Here is an 18525-nt window from a genome sequence, read left to right as displayed (position 1 = left end):
TTAGCAGTATAGGAAAAGACAAAGGACATCAATTTAAGGTAAATTGCAGTGGAATATATAGAAGATCACACTTTATATCTTTCCAAATACCAAGCAAATTTTCTGATGTTTCTGATAATATAAGAAAGCTACAGTCTTGAGGATTTGCCATTCATTGTAACATTTTGCTAAAGACCCTTCATATGTCTCCACACTGGGATTTAGTATTAAATGTTTATTCAAAAAAGACTTCAGTTTGAATTGGTTCCTGTAGATTTGATCCATGGTAATTGTTTTGAGAAGTTTTGAATATGAAGGCCATGGAAGCTAGTCTTGCTTCTGATAACTGTCGTGAAAAGTCATTATTTCTCTTTTAGATCCAATGCAAAATACAATTTAAAGAAATACCTGTCACGGTTATCTGGAATTCTATCAAAAGAACAATACTATTCTAAAAACAGGAAGAGCTTTTTGTGTGCCTTTATTACTGCTCTGTGGAAATGCTTAATAACTTGTCTACTGATAATTATGGATAAGCAAAAGGCAGAAGCAGACAACTTGGAAGTAGGGAAAATGGAACCTTTGGAAAAATTTTCAGTGTCATTAATACTGAAACGCAATATTCAACGAGCCAAACAGTAATGACTTTAAAAGTGGTTATATCAAAAGAGACGAAAACAAAAATGGCCTCTGGAGAGTTGAGACCATTTCAGTTGCTCAGAAGATGAAGAAATGTGTGCTCTAGACAGCCTCCCTTTGCACCACACCCAGCCCCTCCTCCACTTTCCATCATGCTCTGAGCCCTGAGAGGTGACCTTAACAGAGTGTATCAGTGGGCCCCCTCGCCTCTGGCTTCCGGTCAGCTTCAGCCAATAGAAGACACCAGCAAAAGATCAGCAGGTAGGGGTTGGCAGGGGTGGTGTCTCTCTCCCAAAGACCCCAGCTCGTAGTGAGCGGCCCTTTGCTACAGCTACTCATCTCATTGATTTCCTAACTGCTCCTTTTCCTGGCTATTTCAGGTTAAGGGATGGTAGTGGCCTCTTGCTGTTGTTAGCTCCGGGGTACTTCTCTATCTCTTATGGGTTTCCCTTTACCTTCCCACACCATGTAAGTCGTTCCTGCAAGAAGTCCTTTTCCAATCATCCCTTCTGAGTTTGCCATCCAACTTCTGCCAGGACCGGGAGACATTTGGGACATCTCCAAGTCCACTCAGGACCTTAACTGCGTGAGCACATTTTTCAGCCTAATCAGTGCCTTGCCTAGTCCTTCTCTAGTGAATGTTGCCTTTGCTTCCTCAGAATCCATTTAGTCTTTTCCTTGCATGGCAGCTTAATTTTCCCCTAGAGAATCCCCTCTCCTCATCTCTCAGTGCACACAGCTTGGATGAGGCTGAGCTCAGGCCCAACCCGAGGCTGATCATGTGATCTAAGTCAAATCCATTAGGTTTCATCTTAGGGCTTCTGTCGGAACTCTGAGGGGCAAAGACACTTCTATTGACCGAGAGAGCCAACTGTAAGGAAAAACACAAGCGTGGAAGAGTGGGGCCTTGGAGGAGGGCACACCTAAGTATAAACTCACACAGTGGAAAGGGTGCCAAGAGCTGGAGAGGCAGGCCTAGCATCACTTAAACCCCTGGCCTGGCCATGCCTGAAGCTTACGTGTAGACATTGTAATTCTAGGAAGTGGTGCACCCCCCTTTCTGACTCAAGCTGAGTTGAGCTTCTAGTCACTTGCAAATGGAAGATCCCTCATACGCTCTGTCCTAATGAAAACACATATATTTGGAGAGAGAAAAAAGTGGGGAGTGTTATAGACCGTGACTTCTAAAATGACATCATCCAGATTTGCCGTGTTATTTTCATCAAGGACCTTGACACATAAGGTCACAAGGGGCTACCTGAGGTTTCTGTTTGTTATGGTTTGGAGCTTCCACCACATGCTTTCTTTGTCCCTTTTAGTCCTTTGCAATCTGTGAGAGAGAGATGGGACAGGACCAAACCAAACAGCCCTCTCAGTGTTGAACTTTGTGGCTGAGCCCCACGCATGAACTGGTACAAACAAAGAACAATGGTGGAAAACAGCCGAATGCTGTGCTCAAGTATTATTTTCAAGTGCCATTTGACTGGGCCTTCTCAGATGACACGGTTCACTAGCAGGAAAGCTGTTATTGTGACAATCATTATTCTCATTTACTGCCTATTAGAATGTGAGTCATGGGGAGGTCAGAGTGTCCCAAAATCCCAGTGTTCCTGAGCACTCAAGGTCAAGTTCAAGGGACAGCCATCAGGTGTAGGGACAATGGCAAAGGTTCAAACCTTTGAAACGAACAGAAGGGTTAATTCCCAGGAGATCACTGCAAAATGAGTTTTACTATCTTCAACATATCACATAGCTTGGGAAAGAAATCAGAGTGACAGTGTTAACATGACCCAGGTCCCTTCAGCAGCGGCTTTACTCCCTGTGCACAGAGACGAGGGCTTTGTTCATCTTCACACACCCCTCCCCATTCCTGCCTACCACTGCGCCTTGTGTAAAATAGGTACTCATCAGTGTTGACATTCAGGGTCTGCTGGCTTGAGAATACAGATAAAATAGAAGCTAACACATGAAAAGAGTCAGCATGTAGTCTGTTGCTCAGAGAAATCCTTGCTGATTGCTGTTATTTGTAAATGTATCTGCATTATTAACAAGCAGGTGCAGCAAAACCCACACGAGCCCTTTTAAGCAATCATTTCACCTTTTGTCCTTCCCAAGGCAACAGCTCTGGTGTGAATGTGAGTTATTTCCCCCGCCCTTTCTCTGTGGACGTGAGACGGAAACTACCCAGCCTTTTGCTCCCTCATTCATCCATTCAACAAACAGTTAGTGACCACCTGCCACTGGCCACATTTTGGTGTATACCTGGGGAAATTAAAGTCCATTAAGACACAGCCCCTGTAAAATGCAAATACAACCTGTTGGATCTGACAAGACATCCAAACAGATTGTGAATGAGAGACGGCCTGTGGAAGGGGGTACCTGACTTCAGTGGTTGCTGCACGTGCCGGGGAAACCCGGAGTGGGGGGAATGCTGATCACAGGGGAGACACTTTCCTTACCTTTTCTGCAAGCCAGCCGAGATGCCTGATCTCTCGGCTCCCGGCAATGCCCGTTTTCCCCAGCTGCTCTCTGACCTCGGCCATCACGCGGGTCAGCAGGTCACTAACGTTGGAATGGATGGCACTGAACCAGGCCTGGGCGGTGGCTGAGTCCTTGCTCCTTAGGATCACCGTGTGCTTAGCATCTGGAGAGTGGATTTCAAGCTGCCTAGGGGACCAAAGGGAGAAGCATTAGAAGGTTTTCCGGCGGATCATGCTTCCTCCAGTCCCGGGCCACAAAGGTAAACGAACACTTCACTCTTACTTTTAGACTTGGTCAGTTTCACATAGTTTATCTTAGTGGTCCAAACATCCATTCACTCACTTATTCATTCATTCATCCATTCATTCATCTATCCACCCACGAATAGTTATTGAGGGTCCATGCGTTAGTGCAGGTACTGAGGGCAGCTATCCAAGCACTTACTGAAGTAAGAAGGTCTGGTTTTCCTGCTATTGTGCTGACTGGCTGATTAGGAGTTTCGTATCAAGTCTTCCGACCTGAGAGCTGGTATTCATTTGCCCGACCTCTCCATCCACAGAGGATTTTCATTATCTGCACATACTCTGGCTGCCGCTGGCAGAAAGCTATACCTAGCCACACAATCTACTGCTCAGTGTTAATTGTGAATATTTTAGAATCAAAGTGACCAAACTGCACTTAATCCTTGGACATGTATAGTGAAGGAGTGAAACAACTTGGAGAGGGGTAACAATGGGAAGACGGAGGCACTAGGAATGCTACGTTTAGAGTCAAACACCAAAGTTTAAGTCAGAACTCCAAACATATCACCTGAGATACAGAGTGTGAGATCTGCATACTGTCCTTGTGGAAAACAGAGGACAGTCTAGGCAAATACTTGTGTTTAACTTGTTATTTTGAAATACCGATAGATTAACATGGTGTTGCAAAAATAGGACAGAGGTCTGGGTATACTCTTTCATCCCGTTTCTCCAGATACAGTTATAAATATTTTTTTCTTCTTTTCCAAGTGAGAGGAGGGGAGACAGAGAGACAGACTCCCGCATGTGCCCCAATTGGGATCCACCTGCAACCCCCATCTGGGGCTGATGCTCTGCCCATCTGGGGTCATGCTCATACCGAGCTATTTTTAGCACCTGAGGTGGAGGCTCCATAGAGCCATCCTCAGCACCTGGAGCCGATGTGCTCGAACCAATAGAGCCATGGTTGTGGGAGAGGAAGAGAGAGAGATACAGAGAAAAGGGGAACGGGTAGAGGTGGAGAAGCAGATGGTCACTTCTCCTGTGTGTCCTGAATAGGAATCAAACCCATAATATTCACACGTCAAGCTGATGCTCTACCACTAGCCAACCAGCCAGGGCAACAGTTATATTTTATGTAACTATAATTCAATAACAAACCCAGGAAACTGAGCCTGATCCAGGTAAGTGTGTGGTTCTATGCTATTTTATCATGTGCAGATTCTTGGAACCACCAGCACAATCAAGACAAAACTATTTCACCACCAGAAAGCCCTCCCACCAGATGCAAGTGCCCCCCGCGTACCACCATCCCAAATAAACTATTCCATCACCAGAAAGCCCTCCCACCAGCTGCAGGTGCCCCCCGCGTACCACCATCCCAAATAAACTATTCCATCACCAGAAAGCCCTCCCACCAGATGCAAGTGCCCCCCGCGTACCACCATCCCAAATAAACTATTCCATCACCAGAAAGCCCTCCCACCAGATGCAAGTGCCCCCCCCCCCGTACCACCATCCCAAATAAACTATTCCATCACCAGAAAGCCCTCCCACCAGCTGCAGGTGCCTCCCACGTACTACCATCCCAAATAAACTATTCCATCACCAGAAAGCCCTCCCACCAGATGCAAGTGCCCCCCGCGTACCACCATCCCAAATAAACTATTCCATCACCAGAAAGCCCTCCCACCAGATGCAAGTGCCCCCCCCCGTACCACCATCCCAAATAAACTATTCCATCACCAGAAAGCCCTCCCACCAGCTGCAGGTGCCCCCCGCGTACCACCATCCCAAATAAACTATTCCATCACCAGAAAGCCCTCCCACCAGATGCAAGTGCCCCCCGTGTACCACCATCCCAAATAAACTATTCCATCACCAGAAAGCCCTCCCATCAGATGCAAGTGCCCCCCACCCCCGTACCACCATCCCAAATCCCTGGCACCCATGAGCATGTTCTCCACATCTATACTTTTGAGACAGATCATTTTATTGTAGAGGTTTAAAAAAGCCACATTTTATTCAACCATGTACATATGTAAATAAATACCATGTATTCTTTTATGTTTGCATTAGAAAGATATAGGGATGAGGAAATTTGACAGAATAAAATCATCCATTTATTAATATCCTTTCACCCTTTAATAATTAGGTTACCCTTCATTAAGTATTTACTACATGCCAGGCAAAGTTTAAATATTTTTACATTATTTTATGTACTTTGCCTAATAGCCCTCTGATGGATATTATTAATCCCATTTAACAGAAAGAAATACTGAAATTTAGAGGGAGGGAGAAAGAAGTGTGTTCACCCCAAGGCCACACAATTGGTGATCTTGGTTAGGCTCAAAAGTCCATGAATTAAATACTGGGCTACAGTGTCTCTCCTTTAGACTAGACAACTCCCAGTAGAAGAGCACCCATTGTCCCCTACGGCCCTGTGAAATCATCATCACCAGCAACTGTGCCCCCAAGTGCCCTACTTAGCTCCTGAGTTCCAAAATAACAATTTTGCAGATCACTTGAAAATCAGAAGCCCCAAGTAACCTGGCCTCATTTACATTTGAAACAAACCTTTTAGAGTGTGAGTCAACCTTCTTATCCAAACTTAAATTGTAGGAAAGAAATGATGTAGAATGTGCAGTTTCTTTGGGGGGGGGGTTTAGCAATAATTAGCCTTTTTAGAAGAAATTTAGAAAACAAGCCTCCTCACTGAGACTCCAAAGGCTTTCTGTGATGAAACAAATACTTCAGGTGATAACTGTCCTCATCCAGAAGAAAAAATGTCATGCCTCTCAGGTCCTTTTCAAAGAAATGGACCAGCAATGTGGGGTGAGTTTTCTTTCCCTCCCAAAGTTCCCACTTGTCAGTCAAGTTGCAGAGTTAAACTCAGACTGGGATTCTCTCTTTCTTTCTCTCTCTTTTTATTTTTTTATTTTTCTGAAGTGAGAAGAGGGAGGTAAAGAGACAGACTCCCACATGCACCTGACTGGGATCCACCTGGCAAGCCCACTAGGGGGTGATGATCTGCCCATCTGGGCCATTGCACTGTTGCAACTGGAGCCATTCTAGTGCTTGAGGCGGAGGCCATGGAGCCATCCTCAGCACCTGGGCCAACTTTGCTCCAATGGAGCCTTGGCTGCAGTGGGGGAAGAGAGAGAAAAAGAGAAAGGAGAGGGGGAAGGGTGGAGAAGCAGATGGGTGCTTCTCCTCCTGTGTGCTCTGGCCGGGAATCGAACCTGGGACTTCCACACGCTGGACTGATGCTCTACCACTGGGCCAACTGGCCAGGGCCTCTGTCTGTCTCTCTTTTTTTTAAATTCAGTGAGAGGAGAGGAGGCAGAGACAAGACTCCCAAATGCACCCTGACAAGGATCCACCCAGCAAGCCACCTACCTGGCAATGCTTTGCCCATTTGGGGCCATTGCTCTGTTGCTTGGCAACTGAGCTATTTTAGCACCTGAGGTGAGGCCATGGAGCTGTCCTCAGCACCCAGGGCCATTTTGCTCCAATCAAGTCATGGCTGCAGTAGGGGGAGAGAGAGAGAGAGAAGCGAGGGTGGGAGGGGTGAAGAAGCAGATGGGTACTTCTCCCATGTGCCCTGACCGGGAATCGAACCTGGAACATCCACATGCCAGGCTGACACTCTACCAGTGAGACAACTGGCCAGGGCTTGGGATTCTCAAAAAGCATTAATGAGAGCTCAACTTGCTTTTCAAATTATTCAGTATCTATTACCCTAGGAATTTAAAACAGGCAAATAATTCTTTCATAATCTTCTCGTTTGAAGAACTGAATTTGTTTTGAAAGAAATGACAGTTTGGGAAGCAGCCTCTTTCCAGATATCTCATACACACAAACCCACAAACAACTGATACCAGCAAAAAGGAAAGCAAAACATTCCTCTTTGTTGGGTTGCCAGCAGACTCCCCTCCCCACCCCGGGGGGAAGCCGGCTTGTAAACAGAGGTACAGGCTAGGGAAGAGGAGGCCCAAGGCTTTGACAGCATGTATCACCATTATTCATTTTTAAGTAAGATGTTAAGTATAACATACATATTTTTAAAAGTGCGCAAAGCAGAGTGTACAGCTCAACTGAATTTTCGCAAAGGGAACTCATTTGTATAACCACCACTCCAATCAAGAACTAGGATATGACAGGCCTCCTCGAAGTCCTCTTCACATTCCCGTTACAATTATCTACCCCCCGCCCCAGATCACCACTCTTGAGGATGTCTGCCCCCATCGTTCCTTTTGTCTCAGGCAAAATGAAGGAGGTTGTTTGTTTTCATTTGTTGTCGTTGTAGCCTGCAGTATAGTGAGGATCTTGGAGGACTGCTGAGGTAAAGCTTAAACACCAGGCCCGGTGCTGGTTAGTGGCGGTTCTCTGAGCGCGGTCACAGACCAGCAGCAGAGGGATGACCGCATCACCTGGGAGCTTACTAGAAATGCAACTTCTTAGTCCCCACCCTGGACCTGCTGACCTGGGAAATTCCAGGGCCGGGGCCCAGCAACAACCCCCCCCCCCCCCCCCCCCCCCCCCCCCCCCCCCCCCCCCCACCCCCCCCCCCCCCCCCCCCCCCCCCCCCCCCCTCCCCCCCCCCCCCCCCCCCCCCCCCCCCCCCCCCCCCCCCCCCCCCCCCCCCCCCCCCCGTGAATCTGTTGCAATTCAGGTTAGAGAAGGGTCGCCCCAGGGGTTCATAAGGCAAAGCACTAAGCTTGCTTGCTTGTTTCCCATCACTCGGGTGGCCAGGCTGCAAAAGAAATTGACCTCCCTCCATTCCATCTCAAAGAACACAGGGGACCCAGAATAGAGGGGCCTGTGGCTTTTTATAGTCAAAAGAAGCCAGAAGTTCTTATTAACCATTGTTCTTCCACCTGACCTGTGGTGGCGCAGTGGATAAAGCATCGACCTGGAACACTGAGGTTGCCGTTTCGAAACCCTGCACTTGTCTGGTCAAGGCACATATGGGAGTGGATGATGCTTCCTGCTCCTCCCCCCTTTCTCTCTCTCTCTCTCTCTCTCTCTCTCTCTCTCTCTCTCTCTCTCTCCCCCCCTCTCTAGAATATTTTTTTAAAAACAATTCTTCCAAAACCCTTTAATAGTTTTTTGTTTTTAAAAAATCATTTAATTAAATATAGATGCTTGGCTCCATCCCAGGGTTATAGAGTAAGATTTTTCTAGAAGGTGAGGCCTCTAGATGATATAGATTAAGGATCATGGCAGGCCTCTCTAAGCCCAACCCAAACCCTTGAATGAGCTATGCCTATGGTTGATTGGCAGCAGAAGGGCAATACCACAGAAGGTTCCTGGAGAGCATATCAGTAAAGTATTGCTGAGTAACAAATTCCCCCAGAATTAAGTGGCTTACAGCTGTGAACATTTGTTATATGACTCTTTGTACATCATGGATTTCACAGTGGCTGAGCTGGGTGGGTCTGGCTCAGGGGCTTCCTGTTAGTTTGCCATAAGGATGTCAACAGGGGTTTGGGCATCTGAAGTGGACTAGGTGGCAGCCCACTTCCCTGATGGCATACTTACATGGTGATTAGTAGGAGGCCCCAGTGCCTGGCCCTATGGGCTTCTGCAGAGGCTGCTCGAGTGCCTCATGACACGGCAGCTGGTTTTCCCCAGACAGCATGGAAGAGCTGCTATTCCTTTTATGACCCTGTCTCCAAAGTCATATACCACCACTCTGGTTCACTCTTATTGTTAGAAGTGAGTCACTCAGCCCACTCACAATGCACACTCACAAGGAGGAGAGTTAGGCCTCCCCTCTCAAAAGAAAGAGAATAAAGGAATTTGGGGACATATGTTAAAACCATCACGGTGATGCTTTGAATGAAGTAATGTTCTGGAAAGAGTCGGGTCCAAATAGATAGGGGGAGTGAGTGCTCGGGGCTGTAAGCCAGCAGCCTGTTGAGGAGCCTGTAGACGTAGGCGAAGCAGACCATTCCTTCTGACTGAGCTGCAGCTCCGGGTTATAAAACCAGACAGACTGGACCCAGGGCAGGGCCACTGACAAGAGGAGAGAGGAGAACCTCTCTCATTGACAGCACGTGGGAACAACATGAAACCTTCAAAAACAACAGTGGGATAAGAATTGTTGGCTGGTCTGGCACAGAAAAGATGTCAATTATGTGTGCAAGGAATAAATTAAGAACTCAGCAATCTACATTGACCCCCCCACCCCCAACAACAACAAAATAACAAAGGGGAAGAAACTTTCCCTTTGAAGGTCATGTGGTGATTTTACACACACACGTATGTATGTCTTAGCACGTTGCCAAGAGAAAAATCTCAAGTACAGACATTTTAGCCTAATTTGTCAGTTAATCTCATTTTATCGAAAAGCAATCTGGTGCGACACAGTTTTTAGGAGTATGAAGAGATAGAGAAATTCCCTTCCTGGCCTGGCTGAGTTCAGTTCTTCCAGTAGCCCGTTCTCTGGCCGATATAAAGTACATGCACCAGGAGGTTGTTGCTAAGCAAATGGTTTTTTCTGTTTAAATTCAGTCTGGCTCTAAAACACATTGGCTACAAGGCCTTAATCTGCAGGCTAGTAATCTCCCTCAGCCTCAATTTCCATATCTGTAAAATGGCTCAAAGCACCTGCCTCTCCAGATTACTGGAAAGACTAAGTGAGATAATATATGCAGGAGACATCACAGGGCCACGTTGCTCTTGATCGCTTTCTAGTTTCTATTCTAGTTTACTGTGAATAGGCTTCCCCAGTTTGTGTCCAGTAAGGTGGGAGTGGGCCAGCAAGGCAGGGAGAGTCCTCCAGAGGGGGATCTGGCTCAGCTCTTTCCCAGAGGACTTGGACTTGGAGGGAAATGCAAACCCAGGAAAAAGGAAAGTTACACAAGGACAGTTTCTAACCTTTTGGAAGAGAAAATATAACTTTGGGGAGAGATGCATGAGTCCTTTCTGAGATACTGAAAGAACTGGGGCAGAGCTGATAATACATTGCCCTGTATTCCACCTACCTGTGTGTTTTACCTAACAGAGCTATTGGAGGCTCACGTCAGGAGCACCAGGTGACATGAGCTTTGTCCACAACCAGAGCCACAGCCGTCTATTGAGGCCCTTTGCTCTCTGGGCTGCCCAAGCGAAGCAGTGAGTATGGGGTGAGAAGAGACAGAAAATGTTTTCATCTTCCTAAAGTATTTTGCTGACAACTACCCCAAAGGAACCTTGTTGTAGGGTCAAATATTTCATGTAGCTCATTATTTTATTTATTTGTTTATTTTTATTAAATGTATTGGGGTGACACTGGTTAACAATTGAGTAAAAGTCTTGGCTGGTTGGTTCAGTGGTAGAACGTTGGCCAGAGTGTGGATGTCCTGGGTTCAATTCCCAGTCAGGGTACAAAGGACAAGTGACCATCTGTTTCCCCACCCCTCCCCCTTTTGCTTCTCCCTCTCTCTCTCTCTCTCCCCCTCCTACAGTCATGGCTTGATTGGAGCAAGTTGGCCCTGGGTGCTGAGGATGGCTCCATGGCCTTGGCCTCAGGTGCTAAGAGCTTGGTTGCTGAGCAACAGAGCAATGCCCCAGGTGGGCAGAGCATCATCCCCTAGTGGGCCCGCAGGGTGGATCCCCATCAGGTGCATGGAGGAGTCTGTCTCTGCCTCCCCTCCTCTCACTAAAAAAAAAAAAAAATGAGTACCTTATTCTTTTAAAAAGCCAGTTTCAACTTCAATAGTTTGTCAAAATATGGAAGGAGATAGAAATAAGAAAATGAAATAAAAAGAGAGGAGGAAGTAGGAGGGAGAAGAAAAGGAAAATAAGAAAAACTCAAGGGTGGAAGATGTCACTGTAGCCAGGTGAAGTCATTAAAATTAGGAAATCAAACATGCATGATACAACAGAAGTGAAAGAACCATGGAGCAGAGCAGTGAGAACAGACAGCACCCTGTCCTCAGTGGGAAAGTGATCTGTACAAATGCTCGGACATGTGGAGACTGTGGCTGGAGAGGGATACAGGTGGGTTCACTGAGGAAGGAAACTGAGTGGCAGGAGGACGGGATCAGAAGGAAGACCCTCGCTGTATAACTAGGTATCTTCTGAATTTTGTCCCACGTGCACCCACTGTATATTCACCGTATTTGAATGGAAGAGGTGGAGGAGAAGGAGGAGGACCAGAAAGAGCAGCAGAGTTGGCCTGTTGGTTAAAATAACCTTGTCCCAAGTCCAAGCTCTGTCATTTATAAACTGTGCTTCCTCGTGGACATCTGTGGTTCTGCCTGCCCAGTTTCCATTCCTCCCTTTCCTAGTAACGGGCCTTGCTCCCATTCTCAGTCTATTTGTTTTGGGGGCTTGATTGTTTGAAGGTTGTAGGTGTGATCCAATTTGGACTCTGGAGGTCCAGGCTCAGGATTTCTGGAGGACTTATTGTTAAGAAGCCTTTCTTTTCCTCATTATATATATACTGAGGGTCAGATAGAATACTGGGTCTACTGATGGATATTGCCATCAAGAGGGGACAAAGGGGGAGCTGAAGATGAAGAGACCTGAATCCGGAGTTCATACCTGACACTCAGTATAATTTTACATTTTGCTTCTACATTCCTTCCCCTTTTTGCTTAAGTCAGTTTAGTTTAGGTTATTGTCAAATACGACTAAAAGTTCTAACTCATACATTCTGACCAAAAATAGATCACTTAATGTCTGAGCTTTGAGTTTCTTTATCCTCCATGAAATAAAGATGTTGATGACGACGATGATGATGAAAGTGATAATGGTCATTATAATGAAGGTGATAATAATATCCTTCATGGGTTACCGGAGCATCAAATGAAATTATAACTGAAAGTGCTCTGTGACTGTAAATCCTGATGTTAGCAGTTGTCATTTATGCTTTTGGCATTTTAAGACTCTTATGTTGGCTCGGTCACTGGGAAGAGAAACATTAGTGAACACAATGCTTTTGTATTGTATTTTGTATTTACTGAGGCTCTCTCTTAGCTACACTATTAGCAAAGACACAAGGCATGCATATTGAAATAGAAAATCCCTGTAAATCTCCTGGGTTATGATTTAGAGTTGAAAATGGCAGCGATTTCTTTGCACATGCTCACAAAGATAGGCTGTATTTGCAAGTATTTTGGAACACTCGCAGGTGCTTAATTAGTGTTGGGTGCCTCAGAGGCAAGTCAAGAATATCATCCCTGTCTGCAAGAGGCTCCCACATATAGTAGGTGGAATCGTATCACTGCTTCCTCTCCCAATTCACGTCTCTGCAGAACCTCAGCCCGTGACTGTGCTGGAATATCCGCAGGAGTCACTAAGGATGGCGGTGAGATCCTCTTCTCGTTAATCTACCTGCTGGGTCGGGTGAGGCCTAGATCCAATGGAAATGTCGTTGTGAGAGACAGAAAAGACACACAGAGAAGAGGGTGATGTGAAGATGAAGGTAGAGATGGGAGGGATGCCACCAAAGGCCCCGGAATGCCAAGGATCCGCCGGAAACGAGGAGAGAGGCACGGGATGGTTTCTCTTTCAAAGTCGCCAGAAAGAACCAATCTTGCCAACTCTTGATTTCATACTTCCAGTCTCCAAAACTGAAAGAGAATAAGTTTCTGTTGTTTTAAGCTTTCCAGTTTGTGTCCACTTTGATATGGAAATCCTAGGAAATAAATACACCATGCAACTATCTTCCTGTGCTTAGTGGACCAGGGACTGCACTAAGGTTTAAATACATGGATGCCAAAGGTAACTTCTAAGATGCGGATCACTGGCCCTGGCCGAGTAGTTCAGGTGGTCAGAGCATTGTCCAGATATGCCAAGGTTGCGGATGTGATCCTTGGTCGGAGCACATACAAGAATCAACCAATGAATGCATAAAAAAGTGGAACAACAAAGTGATGTTTCTCTCTCTGCCCCCCTTCTCTCTTTCTAAAATCAAGAAATAAAATTTAAGATGTGGGTCACAGAGCTGTGGCAATCATGCTTTCATTTCACCACACTGGAGCTAAAAAGCTTCTCCTTGGCAAAACAAAACAAAACAAAACAAAACAACAAAACACCTTACTCTTACTCACATTCAATTCTGTAACCTAGAAAAAAAGGGAACCCTTCTGAAACAAGGGATGTATATAAAGTAGCTGGAAGCATGTGGCCCATAGCAGGTCTATGCTCAGTAATCAGAGTGCCCCCCACCACCTTCTTGGCACACACACAGCCACACACACACACACACACACACACACACAGCCACACACATGCGCGCGCACACACACACACACACACACACACACACTCATACACACAACTTCCTTACTAGCTGGTGAGTCCTATATTTCTGGAACTAAAAGAGTGGAGGGAGGTGGTAAAGGAGCAATACAGTCAGGCTGGCTGATTGGAGCTATTTTCAGTGGGCCAGCCTATTATAACTCCGATTTTGTTCCCCAGTTGATCTGACCACTGCTTGATGAATTGTGTTTATCTGTGGTTCAGCGATAAAGTTCTCTTTTAATTCCCTGCTGAATAGAAATATTTAGGGCAATGCCACAGCTGTGTTTATTCTCACACTCCACCGCGGTTATGTAAATACTGCCTATGGAACTATTTCTGATAAAGGCCCGTACCAACCCCGAGGAATTCCACGCTCACTCTAGATGTCTGCCAAGATGACAGTCTCCATCCAGCCTGGCACAGCGGATGAATGATATCACTGCTTCTCAGGGACCATTTGGCAAACCTCACAATAAAAAAGTAATTTTCTTCCCCTCTCTCTAGCTCAAAGGCTCCCACTGAGCCAAATAATATTTCCCGGCATTCCCTATTCCCCTGTTGAGGAACAGGGGGCTGACACAGGCAACTGGAAGCCTCCTGCCATAAAATGAAGAAAGAAAACAAAACTTGCAACCTAGCAACAAAGGTTTCAAGTGACGGTTCTCCAATGTGATGGGAGAGAAAACACAGAAGAAGGTAGTCAGGATGAGGGGGCCTGTGGGCCAGTCAACACAGGGAATCAAAGAGAATTCAGACCCCTGGTCATGAAGGTTGCCTCCATTTCCATAAATCTGTGATTTCTATGGTTGATAAAAAAGACCTCCCGACAAGCAAAGCTAGTGGCATGCCGTTAGTAGTGGCTATCTCTAGATACTGGAATTTTGAGGTATTTTTATTTCCACCTTTCTGCTTTTCTGTATTTCAGATTTTCTTGCAATGAGATCAGAAAAAGATTAGAAAAAAGTTTCCTTAAGAAAATGAATGTGTACACAACTTTTTCAATAAAGTTACTAGTGAAACAATTCACTAGGAAAAAAATATCTTTATGTGAAAAAGATAACACTAAAACAAATAGAATAGATTTTTAAAAATAATTTACTTTTTCTTTAAAAAATTTTTTTTTTTTTTATGGATTTCAATGAGAGCAGAAGAAGAGAGAGACAGGGACATCGAGCTGTTCCTGTATGTGCCCTGACTGGGAGTTGAACCGGCAACCTCTGTGCTTGGGATGATGCTCTAACCAACTGAGCTATCTGGCCAGGGCAGAATAGATCCTTTTTTTTTTTTTTTGGTGAGAGGAGGGGAGATAGTGAGGCAGACTCCCACATGTGCCCTGACTGGGATCTACCTGGCAACCTCCTCTGGGGCTGATGCTCGAATACTGAGCTTTTTTAGCACCTGAGGTTGACACTCAGACCAACTGAGCTAGCACCTGAGGTTGACACTCAGACCAACTGAGCTATCCTCAGTGCCTGGAGCCACACCTGAACCAATTGAGCTACTGGCTGCAGGAGGGGAAGAGAGAGAGAAAGGAGAGAGGAAGGAGAGATAGAAGTAGATGGTCACCTCTCCTGTGTGCCCTGACTGGGAATCAAACCTAGGATGTCCATATGCTGGGCCAACATTCTATCTACTAAGCCACTGGCCAGGGCCAGTATAGATTCTTTTTAAAATGCCTGAGCTGGTTGTAATTGAAACTTTAAAAGAAAGAGATGGTAGCAACAATATTTATAATAAGAATGAGTACTTGTCCTGTGGGGGTGTCAATGCCACTACTTTTTTCATTATAGCCTTACTGCTGTCCTATGAGGTAAATGGGATTAATGTGCCCACTTCACAGAGGAGAAAACAGCACCTCACAGGGGCTGGCTTATCCAATCTTCCAGTCAATAAAAGGCAAAGTTGGAACTGAAATCCAGGTTCATCTGACTCTGAAGTCTGTGTCTTAATCACTGTGTTCTGTTTTATAGCATGTTTGTAAAGTGTGGTATGTTAAAGAGTATGGAATGTCATCCTTGGCCAGGTAGCTCAGTTGGTTAAAGTTTCAACCTGATATACCAAAGTCATGGGTTCGATCCTAGGTCAGGGCACATATAAGAATCGACCAATGAATGCATAAATAAGTTGGACAACAAATCGATGTTTTTCTTTCTCTCTCATCTTCCCTTTATAAAATCAATAAATAAGAATTATTTAAAGAAAAAAAGTAAGAAATGTTGTTCATGTTGATTGCTGCTCAATATCTTTCAACACCCTTCCTGTGTGTTTGGGAACTATTCAAAGTTACAAGTTGGACTTCCCTAAGGTAGAAGCCAGAATCCACTGAAAATGGCAATTCTGAGGGAGGCAATGTGAGGAAATTAATGGGTGTGGAATCCATTTTTTCTTAAGCATAGCAGTGGAGGCGTCCAACTCTTAATGGCCATAGTGGCAGAGCTGGCCAGTCTCCAGTTGTCACTGGTGGAACCAGAGGCAGCTGTGTGGGCTCGGGGATGGTTCAATGGTGGCAAGAGGGGTACTTTTTCTAGAACAGCCCTCACACTGTGGTTGGGTGTTGAGCTTCTTAGCCTGGTTCTCTGAACTCTTCGGAGAATACGTGAGCACCCCAGTGTCCTTAGCCAGAGTTGATTCCATTCCCTGAAGCTACAATCCCCAGCAAATCATGCAGATTTGGAAATTTGGTTGGCAGGATGGGAGCTAATGAGGTCATCTAAGGAATGGATCGAGCGTGAGCAGTTAGCAGAAAAGAAGCCAGAGAAGGTGTTTTGCTGTTTTTCTCAAAATCTCATTTCAAAAACAGGTCATGCGTGATATAGTATTCCAATAAACTCTGAGGGAACCCGACAATATCTCTCGTGTTGGCTGGGTTTCAGTTTTTCAGTAACACATACGTTTACAAAATCTGTGAAGAATTTCAGTATGTTGGCCTTTCCTAGGGGGATAATATTGTTATCAAAGTTTTAGAAGAAGAGTCAGCTAATGTCAAACTAGAGAATACATTTTTGTCTTCCCACTGCACACAAAATATTCTGTGCTCACAAATATTCCAGGGTTTGACCTTGTTCAACTGATTTTTTTAAGCCATCTAAATATGTCAAGGTGCTATGTCAGTCAAATAAATAGATATTTGTCTCTAGAATCTTGTATGGTAACACAATAATAAAATAAATAATCTACCTATATAGTCCAATCCAGAGAGCCACATTTTAAGTCTGAAGACCTATTTTTGCTACTTCTGATTGAGATTATTTTGGGCTAGCACTGCCAGATTTAGCAAATAAAAATAGAGGATGCCCAGTTAAATTTGGCATTCAGATAAACAATAAATAATTTTTTAGTGTATGTCCTATGAAGTAGCTGGTGGTAGAAATGGTATCGAGTACATGGATTAGAAAAATGTACAGACAATAAAACTGATTTGACGTTATGTTGGATTAACTATGAGAGGTGGGGAAGAGAAAGGTATCAATGATATTGTCTGGGTTCCTGGCTTAGACAACTGAATGAATGACCGTGACAATTACTAAGATAAAAACTGAGAATGGTTCTGAGTTGTGAGAACCATTATGAGTTTGGGTAAATATCTCCATCTTCATTGAGGTATCCTGTTATGACCTCAAATTTGTGGTGTAGACAAATGCCATCTACTTCTCAACATCTGTTTATTCTATGGCCATTCTACTTTAATGGCATTGATATCCTCCTATTAATATGAGTTGGATGATCTCATCACCCTTAATGTTCCCTTTCCTCTTCTCCCAGATCCCATTCAGTCTCCAATCCAGCCTCCCATCCAGTATTATGTTGGGAGTATCTCCCATTCAGAAGATCCAGCAAAACTATAAATCAAGTTTTCTCAATGGATCTGGGACAATCTCTTATCTAGGTTGGAATATAAGTTTTTATTTTGTTGGCCAACTTTGATTTGTTGCAGTTGCCTGAAATGATGTGTTGAAAAAGAGCCTGAGGTCTCATTCTAGGCTTATCTAAGGCAAGTGTCATCAGCCTTTACTGATGTCTGCCAGGGACATGGGAGTAGGGACTGGCAGCACTCATGATAGCTATTTGACATCTCTAGACATCATTTTGACTTGCTGCTCTCCAGAAAATAGGTCACCTCTATTTCTCTGATGGCCCCATCCTTGGAGAGAGTCCTGGTTTGGTCATCTGATCATTTCTTTTACAACGCTTATCCTTTTATAGTTTTATCTCCCACACTAGATTTTTAACTCCTTGAGGGCATGATATATAGCAGAATTATCTTAATTAATTTCACCCCCACTGCCTGACACATGGAGGGAGGGAAATACTCTGGACATGCTTGCTGGGCTTAGTGAATGGATGGCTCTGCTACTATGAAAAGCTTGTTCTGGCCCTGGCCAGTTGGCTCAGTGGTAGAGCATTGGCCTGGCATGCAGGAGTCCCGGGTTCGATTCCCGGCCAAGGCACACAGGAGAAGCGCCCATCTGCTTCTCCACCCCTCTCCCTCTCCTTCCTCTCTGTCTCTCTCTTCCCCTCCCACAGCCGAGGCTCCATTGGAGCAAAGTTGGCCTGGGCGCTGAGGATGGCTCCATGGCCTCTGCCTCCGGTGCTAGAATGGCTCTGGTTGCAACAGAGCAACGCCCCAGATGCGCAGAGCATCGCCCCCTGGTGGGCATGCCAGGTGGATCCCGGTCGGGCGCATGTGGGAGTCTGTCTGACTGCCTCCCTGTTTCCAACTTCAGAAAAATACAAAAAATACAAAAAAAAAAAAAAAAAAAGAAAAGCTTGTTCCATCTTAATGGTGGCCCCTTTTCAGTCAAACTTCTATAACTGTCTCCCTTTACATGTTTGTTTTCCCCTTCCTAGAGATGAACCCCCTATGGTCTTGAATAATGGTATTTAATTCTATGGTACAAAGTTCATCAGTTCTAAGTGATGAGCTTGGTATATTAGATAAGTCAAACAT

At 45.1% G+C, this 18525-nt stretch overlaps 1 protein-coding gene across 2 annotated transcripts in view; it reads right to left on the bottom strand.

Annotated features, from left to right (window-relative positions):
* SNTB1 (syntrophin beta 1) overlaps positions 1 to 18525 on the bottom strand; it is a 232902-nt gene that overhangs the window by 67563 nt on the left and 146814 nt on the right. For both annotated transcript variants that reach the window (XM_066265744.1, XM_066265743.1), the window contains exon 4: positions 3078 to 3285. In XM_066265744.1, coding sequence (XP_066121841.1) covers positions 3078 to 3285 — 208 coding nt within the window. The remainder of the gene's footprint in view (positions 1 to 3077; positions 3286 to 18525) is intronic.

The sequence above is a fragment of the Saccopteryx bilineata genome, chromosome 3 (assembly GCF_036850765.1).
Source record: "Saccopteryx bilineata isolate mSacBil1 chromosome 3, mSacBil1_pri_phased_curated, whole genome shotgun sequence".
Lineage (NCBI taxonomy): Eukaryota > Metazoa > Chordata > Mammalia > Chiroptera > Emballonuridae > Saccopteryx > Saccopteryx bilineata.
Note: the sequence above shows the minus strand (reverse complement) of the source record. Positions and strands in the feature narration are given on the sequence as shown.